The 11447-nt window shown below is 40.5% G+C and overlaps 1 protein-coding gene across 1 annotated transcript; it reads left to right on the forward strand.

The window, feature by feature from the left end:
- The first annotated feature begins 9940 nt into the window (after window positions 1–9940).
- FUT9 (fucosyltransferase 9 (alpha (1,3) fucosyltransferase)) lies at window positions 9941–11020 on the forward strand. Its single transcript, XM_009695467.1, has one exon. The coding sequence runs from the start codon at window positions 9941–9943 to the stop codon at window positions 11018–11020; it is 1080 nt and encodes a 359-aa protein (XP_009693769.1).
- The last annotated feature ends 427 nt before the right edge of the window (window positions 11021–11447 follow it).

An 11447-nucleotide genomic window follows, 5' to 3' on the forward strand; every position in this document is an offset into this window, starting at 1 on the left:
CCATCCCTGGAGGCATTTAAAGATGTGTAAGTGCAGGACTTAGGGACATGGTTTAGTGGTGGGCTTGGCAGTGCTAGGTTAACAGTTGGACTCAATGACCTTAAAGGTCTTTTTCAGCCTGAACAATTCTATGATTCTATGATTCTATTTAACTTCTCTTTTTAACAAGCACAAAAGGAAGACAATAAGCTAAGAAATAAGAAATTGCTTGAGTCTTTTAAAATGAAGTACAGTTTCTGCACTAACTACTCAAGTGCTTTGTACAATGTACTGTCAACTGCCTGCGCAGAATATTCTTCATTCCCATTTTCTAATCTTGAGAGTTGCTCTCAGAGGCATTGTTGCATATGTTAACCCGAACAGTAAGTAGTAACAAGAAAACATCACCTTACAATGTGTAGGTGTTTGTAACTACTGGAGGGATTTTTCAAACTATTGTTCCTTCAACCCATTCCTCTTAAGTATTTGCTATTTCTTGACTGAAGGATTTCTTTTTTTTTCTTCTTTTCTGCAGAAAAAATCTTTTCAGTGACTTTTTGTTAAGCTTTGTATTTCTCAGCTTGTTATACTAGTAGTTCCAGCTCTCTGCTCTTCCTTTTGTTATATGCACAAAGAGACACTCCAAGAAATTAACCACTGGTTTCTCTCAACTGCTATTTTGTTTTCTCAGAGGACTGTGCAGTTTGAGAGGTTTAGGGATGGCTATTTTTGTTGGTTTTACAATATATACTATGTAAAATATATATACTGTTTAAAATATGCTTTCATTCTTGCTATTTAATGTTTCAGGTTTTGAGGGATTACGTTTTTGTTTCTGTTTGTGTGTGCGCATATATTTAAACTTCTTATAATATTATTAGGAATGATTCTGGATTTACTTTTTATGCACCTTGCTCTTTCTGTGCATGAGTAAGAAGCCACTTGGACTGAACTTTTAAAAGTCTTCTGTTCTTATTTTCAGGGTCCAAACTTGGCTAATCTTTATAGTGACTTACTGATTTGTTTGCTCCAGCAAGACAAAGCACTTCATTTAAGAGTCTTGTTTTCTAGTCACCTTCTATCTTATACCTACCAGCGTCTTTCTTTAAAACATTTAGCACTACCAACACAAGTCACCTCGAAAACACAGCTGCTGGTGTGCAATGGGAAAATGATTGGTGCTATTCTTCCATTTTTCCAATTGTCCATGAATTTAGTGCCGATGTCCTTACACTCACACGACACTTTATATTATGTCACTTACTTGAATTTCGCTTTTTCCAGGTGGAAAATAAGTAACCATCATTTTTGGCATTAGTAAGTCTATGTTGTGAAGGATTTGTATTCTCTATACACAGATTCTAACCTGAAGCTTTGAGTCACTGATGCTCTTTTACGAAAGCTAGAGCAGTGAGGAACTCTGCTCAATTCATTTAGACAACTAGCAGAACCTGGATAAGGACTGTTGGCCGTCATGACTCTTGTTGACCAACACTTAGTTACTTCTTTGTTCAGAATAGTCAAGAAACCCAATTCAGTTGCCTGGATTTCTAAAACAAATGTCCATCCTTCTACCCTGTGAGGGGAAGAAAAAAAAAAAAAAGTAAGTCTTATTGCAAAGAATATGGACATATTTCAAAAAAATAGGCCTGTAAATCATCACCTCTCTTCTTCGCTTTCCTTCTGACTGTTCTAGTAAATGCCGTTCTCCCTTTCAGCCATAGAGCAGATTGCAGCTGATTTGGGCACTTCAGTTGCTTTCTTTTCTCTCTAGGGCAGTAGTTGTCTCTCTGGCAACTAGTATCCATAGCAAATGTTTTTTTTGCAAATTAAAGCAGGAACATTGATCTGCATCTTAAACAGTTACATCAGTACAGATCCCAAACCCAGAGGTATAATGAGTTTCTTAAGGAAAAGGTGTTAAGCAGGCAGAGAAGTGAAATGTTAAGTAGATATCAGATTATGAGAATTTTATGGTATTTTTTACAGGCCTCTCAGGCTTATTTTCTAGGCTACAGAGCTGTCTCAGGAGTTACGCTGCCACTGGCAGAATCCTCTAGCTCTATGCAGCTGTATCTGCAAAAAAAAAAAAGCAGCATTAAATCCAAATTAAAATTTTCGAGCTTGCCTATGCAGCAAGATTCAGCAGCGTAACTACTGCACACAGTCTCTAATCACGTCTGCACAAACAGCTGGTGCTTAGGGCTCGAAAAGTCTTGCTTTGCCACAGAAGTAAGTGTTCACTATTATAAGCAGGCATCCTCTGCTCTTTCCTGATACTGATTTGTTTGGTTTGCATGGGGAGGTGTTTTTCCATTGTACTAGGGAACTCGTACGTACTAGGAAACCAGCCAGAAGCAACTGTCTTTCTGGGATGTGGAGTTTGGCACACATGCACAGGAAAGCCTATGATTCTTCTGCCACTTCATGCCCCGTCTCACACCATTCTCACAGCTACTGTGCGTTAACTAGGGCTTTCTGCTGGGCTGGTGGCCATCACAAATACATGGCTTGTGCAGGTATGGTATTCGTATTTCAGCTGGTCGGCTGCAGTTTTACAAGCCAGCCACAAAGCTACTGAAGAGCTCTTTCTGCAGCTCTGGCAGAATCAGAGAGAACAGCAGTTTGCTGTCCTCAAACCACATGGAAAGAAGGGAGAAAGAGACCACTTGCTTCTGGAGCAGCTTTTCTTTAAACAGCTTCATTTGGTGCAGTGTCTTTTCAGGGCTTTTGAAAGAAGTGTGAACTGGCTTGTGCTGCATAGCTAGGATGAGCCTTATCTTCAGGAAGATAAAAAGCACTTTCCTGGCACACAGAGAAAGTTTACTACTAAGCTACGGTGGTGAAGAACTCCCTTTTCTGTAGTAGGACAGTATGGAAAGCCATCACCCCTTTCACAGAACACTATCGGTTATAAACTAGCTGTGATGTGGACAAGCCAACGTGGAAGTTAAGGTAAAAAAGGTTCTGTCTCTGCATGTTACCAAGGCTCACTGCTGAGGTTTCTGATAGCTTTGCATGCGTGTGATTTCCAGTGATGCCACAGAGGGAATGGAGAGTACTCGTGTCCCCTCTGAGACAAACCTAAAACCTCATCATTAGAAAGCGACACAGCTGCAGTGTGAAGTGGGGTGTCCTGACACTAATGCCAGATTGGCTGGAAAAGTTCCTTGCTGATAGGATTTTTGTTGTTGTTGTTGTTCATACGTGGCCGTGGGAGTGGAGATTGGGTCATTCCAATAAGGACAGCATTGCTGTAACCATTTCTCTCTGTTATTCTCTGAGACTCCATGTCCCTGGCTAATGCCTTTCGCTGGACAGTTGGACGGCAGAAAGGAATCACTGAGCTGTTGCCTAAGCAGCTGGAGAGTGACAGTGCGTGACGGCCGTGGGGAGAAGGAGAGCCTAGATGACAATCGCAGGGGAAGGCTGGGGGCTGCTGAGCCATAGCAGCAGGCTGTGTGTTGCACAGCAATCCGGAGAAGGGAGCTGAGGATAGGGTTTTGCTCAGCAACACCTGAGGGGACAAGATTCAGAGATTCTCAAAAAAGCAGCAGCACCCCAGCTAGCAATTGACAGGAATCTTTATGTTTAGCATTTGAAAACAGGGGCTTTTGTTGTTGTTGTTGTTGTTGTCCACGCAATTTTACAGTTTCCTTCACATTTTCACTGTTTACAGTATGGCTATTTCATAGTTTGCCAGACAAGTTTCAAGATGGGGGATTTTTTTACTCATTTATTCAGCAATTCTTTGCAGTTTAGACTGCCAGCTTGTGCTATTATGAGGTACCTTTTACAAGAATCTGTGTTTAATATTATCACTGAGCACAAGGCTGGAAGGAATCAAGTGAGGTCACCTAGCCCAGCTCCAGGACCTGGGGGCAGAATCTGATCTCTCATTGCTTAGTGGTGCTTGTCTAACCTGTTCTTAACAGTCTCCAGTGATAGGTTCAGCACCATCCCTAAGCAATCTATCTTAATGGCTACCTGTCCTCTGGGTGCTCTTAGATTATTTTTCTAAAACTGTTCAAAATAAAAATTACCATTGTGGAATAAAATGATTCTATACTATTCTCAAAGTGCAAATACTCAAAAATGGAACCTGAGGAATTGAATAAATAATCCAAAAACAAAAGAGGTGGAGAGGGGAAGAAAATGAATATTGCAAACAATAGATTAAAAACTTGCAGACTGAGATTAGCAGCTCATTCAGCTTTAACTGTACGCAGCTCTGTCCGGCCTTTTCATACTGGGCTGCTTTCAGGAATCTGTGGGACAGGCATGGAAAGGCGTGGAAGCAAGCCCGTGTTGGATAGTAGGGGCAAAAAATCCACCATTCCAGTTGCGACAGGGGAGGCTTAACTGGGAGCGTTGAGAGTTAATTCCAATAAAGAGAAGCATTCTTCAGTCTCGGATAGCTAAAGCAAAAGCAGTTTGGGGCACGTCCACACTGCAGTGACTTGGAGATAAGAAGTCACACTCAGGCTACCCCGAAGCAATCAGTTTTCTTTTAATACTGCAGGTGAAAAAGCTCCAGTTAATTGGAAGTGTGGTCCAAGAAAAAAGAGCTCTTTGCATAAATGCAGATATGCCATGGCGGAGGCTGGTGAAACATGCCAGAGGAGAGGGAGAGTAATTACAAATAAGCCTTCTTTCTAACATTAACAATTGTTTGCTTGTGATTCCTATCAGTTCACAGTACTTTTGGCTGTCCTTTTAATAGTCCTGGAGTATCTACCTAGCTAGCTGTCTGCTTCTAAATGGGCTTACCTCTGACACCTCTGTTTGCTTCCCTATCCTTCAAAAAAAAAGTCCTCTGTGCCAGAAATGCCCAGTCTGATCGCAGGAGTGATCCTCAGAGACTAGCTGGAAGTTGTTAAGTATTTCTTCTTGAGTTATTCTGAGATCAAGTGATGATGAAGATAAGAATTATCCCTGAGCACTTAAGAATTATAAGATGAGAAAACGAACAAGTGATATTTTTATTCACTATTAAGTGTCCATGATTTCAAAAATCTTTGCTCCAATTTTAACATAACACCCTTTTCCTTTGGAAAAATCTCAGTACTAGGCTAGTGATAAAAGTTATAACTCTGCAAGTAGTGATATATTTTGGGCTACTGACAAAACCTTCAGGATATACCAAAGAAACTGGTGTAAAAATATACTAGGGAAGCAGGCATTGATATTATTGACCGAAAAGGTTGCATTTTCTCCCTGCTGCAATGTTGCATAACCAGAAGAAACCAAATCTATCCTTTCTGGGATGAATGAGAAGTGTCTGTTGTAATGAAGTCATAATAAAACCGTTTCCGCAAAATTCCATTTTATTTCCTAGTCAACATGATGCATTCACAAAATAGATATATTTTTGCAAGCCTTGCCTGGTGTACTTGGGGTTAACGTCGCTGGTACCCTGTTACTATCTCCCTGTTTGTGTTGCTACTAAATGGAGTTGCTTGCTGATGGAATGCCAAGATTTGCACTTTAAAAGGAGCCTTGCTAAGTTCTGTACAGAGAAAACAGTCTTGTACTGATGAATTACTATACTTTCAACTTGGGGAAAAAAGCACTTAGAAAATACTTGCTATGCCACAACACTCTGAAAGTACTTTATAACAAAACTATCGAAAGTACGGAATTCTTCCAGTTGGCAAAATTCTCAGTAAACACATTTCCTTGACAGTTTTCTTTTCGGAGTCTGGCATGCCAGAGTTTGTCGGGGGAGGGGATCTGCAAAAAAGAAATTTGTGATTCTGTGGTAGAAGGAAAGCCATGAAAGACGAAGGGTGAGCTAAGGTTACTTGGCTGGATGTCTTGTGACAAATGTCTCCTTAGCATCACCTTTATAGTGAGAACTACAGCAGGAGACTGATGGTTATCTTGGTCACAAAAGAGAAGAAGGAAGTAAATAAATATGTAAAAGACTCCACATTGCATGAATTCTAGTGAACAAACAAAAAACCGAAAGCTATACTTCCTAGCAGTACGGACAAACTACTTCTTGAGAAAACAGTATTTGTCAGCAGGTGCTTATCACATGCCTTCACTGTACCGCTGCCTGACTGTGTACAGGATTCAGTCCCCAAAGCCATGAAGGCAGATTTTGCCAGTCCATTCTATAGGTTCTTCAATCTGCTTTATGAAGCACAGAAGTTATTGCATCTGAGGTTAGCACTTCAACCTGAAAAATTACTGCTATTCCCAGTGCATGTCTCAATAGTTATTACTGGAGTTAACACAAAATGGAATAGAAAAATAGAATTCCATGACAAAATCCTGTCCAGCTCCTCAGGGTATGGGTAAGTGGTATTTTTACGAGTCTGCTCAGATTTTCTGCTTCCTTGCAAGTCTCTCATTCCAGATTTTAATAGATCTTGCTTTTGCAACCCTTTTCCACCATCCCATTAGCAGTAGCTTCAAAGCGAAGCATGCCAGTGATACCTATACATCTAATGGATGTATGAGTCTGCGTAATAAATGGTTAGTTCACCGAATCCAAAGGATGAAAAACCTAAAAATGCTGTCCTGACTGTAGACTAGTTTTCTGGTGAAAGGCAAAACCTAAGAACCATCATCTTGATCAGGAGGGGGCACATAAGTTCACAGGGCAGCAAAGCAATGCGAGGAAAGAAATCTGGAAGGCATAAAATAGGTAAATTCACCTGTTTAGTGTTGTGAGATGTTAATACTGCTACTCTGGGTAGCACAAACAGCGAGTGTTTATCAATTGGCACTACAATTCAAAAGCTTCCTACGCAAATGCAACACCGTGGACACACTAGAATTTCAAGCAGAGAACAGAATACATAATATCTGGTCATTTCGTACACAGCAAGAATTGCCATGTGATGATGCAGGGGCTTTTATTAGTTAGCAGAAGAGCTTAGTGTAAAATAATCCCTATCAGAGAGGCTTGTGTCAAAAGGCTTTTAACGGGAGGGTGACTAAGTGACAAGGCACAGTGTTAAGGTTCTTTTCTAATTTCTCATGCATTTCAGTCCCTAGAAAACGATCAGTCTCTGTGAATAGACACCTTTCCCAACCTATTGCTCAAACTCAGCTCACGCTATCTATTTGCGAAAAGCTACACCTATCCTGTGTGTTGGTTTCAGTAGCACAGAAACGAAGAACAGAGTTACATGAAGATCAACTCAGCCTGTTGTTTTTTTCCTTGAGCTTCACCTCCTAGAGCTGCTCAACCTGAATCTCTTCTTCTTCAGAGTTCTGACTTTCACTATAGTAAGGCAGGGACGCAGCCTTCTGCTTTCGTGGGTCATAACCTCCCCTTTAGACATATTTTCCAGCAAAAATCAACATAGGCTAAAAAAACCCAATGTGATGTTGCTGTAAAACCACATAGTTTTTTCAGAGGGATTTAAACTGATGAGGATAAGTGGAAAAGCCATGGACACAGCAGTTCGCACCCTTTACTCCCTTCAGTGTCATTTTGCTAAACTATATTCTAAAGAAAGGAGCCAAGACAAAAGAGCCAGGCTCAACATACCACTATATCTTATATAACTGTACTGGGGGTCTGTGCTGAGGCGCTGGCAGCAGGGCCTGCAGGGCGGGCTCTGTGAGGAGAGGCCGGGGCTGCCTCATGGCGGACACAGCCGGTTCCAACCGGCTCCAACCCACCCCCGCAGGGCACAGCCAAGATGGTGGCACCTCAGGGAAAGCGTGTTTCAGAAAGGGACGGGCAGTGAGGAGTGAGGGGAAATAATGTGAGAAACAAGCCTGAGAGCACCAAGGTGAGGGAAGGAGGATGGGCGGAGGTGCTCCAGGCACTAGAGGAGAGATGCCCCTGCAGCCCACGGAGGACCACAGTGGAGCAATGTCTACACTGCAGCCTGGGGAGGACCCATACCAGAGCAGGGGCATATGCCCCGAAGGAACTGTAGCCCGTGGACAGCCCACGCAGGAGCAGAGGTTTTTCTCCTGAAGGGAAGCACCCATGTTGGAGCAAGAGACATGTGTGAGGAGGAAGGAGTGGCCAAGACGAATCATTGTGGACTCACCACAAACCTCCATTCCCCTTCCTTCTGCACTGTTCAGGGGCAGGGAGGAGGTAGAGGAGTTGGGAATGAAGAAGGAAGTTGAGCCTGGGAAGAAGTTGGGGGGGAAAGTATTATTTTAACTTTTGTCTTTGTTTCTCACTATCCGAATCTATTTTAATTGGCAATAAATTACATTAATTTTCCCCAAGGTGAGTACTGTGACAATAACTGGTGTCCTTATCTCAACCTATGAGATTTTTTTTTTTTTTTTTCCCCCTTTGTCCTGCTGAGGAGAGGGAGTGACAGAGTGGCTGGGTGGGTGTCTGACAGTCACCCAAGGTTAACACACTACAATAACTAAAACCAGAATTAAGACCATCTGCCTTCCCAAAACAGGGCAGACATTGTGGCAAGTTCCTTTTTCCTCAAGATACAGTGTTAAAGATAAGCGTCACATTCCCTCCTTTTTCCTTTCCTCAACAATGAATGTGAAAACATTTTTGTTGTAACTGTAGTGCTACACTCACACATCAGTTTTTACATTCAGAAAGCAGCAAAGTTATGTTGTATTAACGGACCTCTGAATCACATTCTACCATGTCTTCATTCTGAATTTAACTACTTATTTCACAGCTTAGAAGAGATGAGCTATAAAACTGACCTAAAAGGCCTGAAATTCTCTTTCTGCCTTCTGTGTTTCTGAATTATTTTTTTTGTTCATTCATGTATCTATTATATATTTTAAGTATGTATTTAGGGGTGGGATTTTTATCAAAATTTTTGTGGCGCTAGCTAGTAAAGATAACAAAACTCCAAATAATTGAAAAATATGCAGAAAAAGAAAGCCAGACAAAGTTTATAGTCATTGAAATGCACCGTAGAATTACCTTTCTATAGTACACTAGCATATTCAGAACATTTCTTTTTGCTAGCTAACTTCCACTCCTTTTTCCTTGTATGTCATAGTGCTCTTCACATGGTTAACTGTTTTTATATTTAGAACACCTCTAAGTTGTATGGCTACGTTCAGGAGCAAAGGTTAGCAATAAGCAACCCCTAACTTTGCTAGATTTCTCAAGAACCATATGAAAGAGAAGTTCTGGAAAGAGATTTATCACTTCTCTCAGAAAGAGACAACCAGAGAGAGGACAAAGGAGGCTATATGAACACCTCACTCTTTTTTCCCCATGGAAAGAATGGTACTTCACAAAGATGCAGCATATCTCTACTTTTCTTAATTTTTAATACAGGGCTGCAGCATGAAAACATAATCAAATACTTAAGGGCATCTTTTTACTGATTTTTCTTTATGTGGGAGCTATGAGAGGCTGCATATGGGAACAGAGGAACTAAGAACCTCTATTACTCCTTTCCTTCCCTAGCTATTTTAGGAGTCCTCTGGAGAAGGCATAAATGTTCATCCCCGTGTAGCCATCAGGCATGAACTCATTTTCAGTCTTATTGATTATAGAATTAAAGTTCCAGTTCCTTCCTTTTTCATTCCTCTAATCCTATATCCTCCATATGTATATACACACAAGTATGAATAGACCAAAACTGCAGCATGTTATGCCTTATACAGACAGAAGGACAGAATCAAAGGTTAATTTTGTCTGTCTTGTTTGTCTCTTAAACTCTTGGCTTAGGTTCTAAGCAAAAAGACTTCTCATGATATATAATGATTTATATCAAGTATAAGATGTATTAAAATCCTGCTTTTAATTTATGTCAATTAGCTTTAATTTGAAAAGGAGAAATACTGCCACTTTGTCATGAATCGCATGCAAGGACCTATACCCTCTCCACTCAAAGGAAATTTCTGAGGTTACAGCTCAGTGATGTTGAAGTTCTGTCCATTATGATGTTTGATATCTGATTGCTTTAACAGGACACGTATATGTAATTTAATACCTGATGTTATTTTCTCTCTTTCTCTTCCTCTCTTTTTCTCAGAACAAATTATGACATCGACATCTAAAGGAATTTTCCGGCCATTTTTTATTATCTTCATTGTCCTTGGTTGTTTCATGGCATTTATACTAATTTATATCAAACCAACGAACAGCTGGATCTCTGGTCCTATAGAATCAGCCAGTTCAGTTTTGAAAATGAAGAGCTTCTTTTCTTCCAAAACTGACAATCTTAATGAAACTACTATTCTGATCTGGGTTTGGCCATTTGGTCAGACATTCGATCTAACATCCTGCCAAACGATGTTCAATATCCACGGGTGCCATCTGACTATTGACCGCTCACTATATAACAGATCCCATGCTGTTCTCATCCATCACAGGGACATTAGCTGGGATCTGACTAATTTACCTCAGCAAGCCAGGCCACCATTCCAGAAGTGGATTTGGATGAACTTGGAGTCTCCAACACACACTCCACAAAAGAGTGGCATTGAACACCTCTTTAATCTGACCCTGACTTACCGGCGTGATTCAGATATTCAGGTGCCTTATGGCTTCATGATGGTCAGTACAAGTTCCTTTACATTTGAAGTGCCAAGTAAGGAAAACTTGGTCTGTTGGGTTGTAAGTAACTGGAACCCTGAGCACGCTCGAGTCAAGTATTACAATGAGCTTAGCAAATACATCGAAATCCATACCTATGGACAAGCCTTTGGAGACTACGTCAATGATAAAAACTTGATTCCAACTATCTCCACTTGCAAATTCTACCTTTCCTTTGAAAATTCAATCCACAAAGATTACATTACTGAGAAACTTTACAATGCTCTTCTGGCCGGATCAGTACCAGTTGTACTGGGCCCTTCCAGAGAAAACTATGAGAATTACATTCCAGCAGACTCTTTCATACATGTGGAAGATTTTCTCTCCCCTAGAGAGCTGGCAGAATATCTTCTGATGCTTGACAAAAATAACAAGATGTACCTTAGTTATTTCAACTGGAAGAAGGATTTCTCAGTGCATCTTCCTAGGTTCTGGGAATCACACGCGTGTCTTGCCTGTGATCATGTGAAAAGACACCAGGAATACAAGTCCATTGGAAATTTAGAAAAATGGTTTTGGAATTAATTTGTGTGTGTGTGTGTGTGCACTTTTTTGAAGAAGCCAGAAGAAACTTCAGTCCAAGCGGAGAGGAAAGGAAAAGAGTAAAAAAAGAAGGAAAAGAGAACCTTGTGTCATGGTTTATCAGCTATCCTCTCTTGGCTATTTATATTTTGTAAAAGATTTAAAAGATCAGCAGCAGCAGTCATCAATACTCAGTTTTAAATTATAATGTACATACTAATTATGTGCACTGAAGAATATTTGATTGTTTACTATAATTTTTAAACAAGATTTTCCACATTTTCTGTGAAATATGTCCCAGTCTTACACTTAAAGTAGTCATTTTTAACACTTTTTTATTTTTAACATTGCATTTGCTGTATAACCCATTTGGAAAATGAGGACACAACTTTTAAAAGCCAGAGAGAACTTTAAGAACATAATTTGCTGT

Source organism: Cariama cristata, unplaced genomic scaffold (genome assembly GCF_000690535.1).
Source record: "Cariama cristata isolate BGI_N322 unplaced genomic scaffold, ASM69053v1 scaffold532, whole genome shotgun sequence".
Taxonomy (NCBI): domain Eukaryota; kingdom Metazoa; phylum Chordata; class Aves; order Cariamiformes; family Cariamidae; genus Cariama; species Cariama cristata.

What these genes read in the sequence shown, in the direction of transcription:
- FUT9 (XM_009695467.1), top strand. Translation starts at nt 9,941, where the DNA reads ATGACATCGACATCTAAAGGAATTTTCCGGCCATTTTTTATTATCTTC.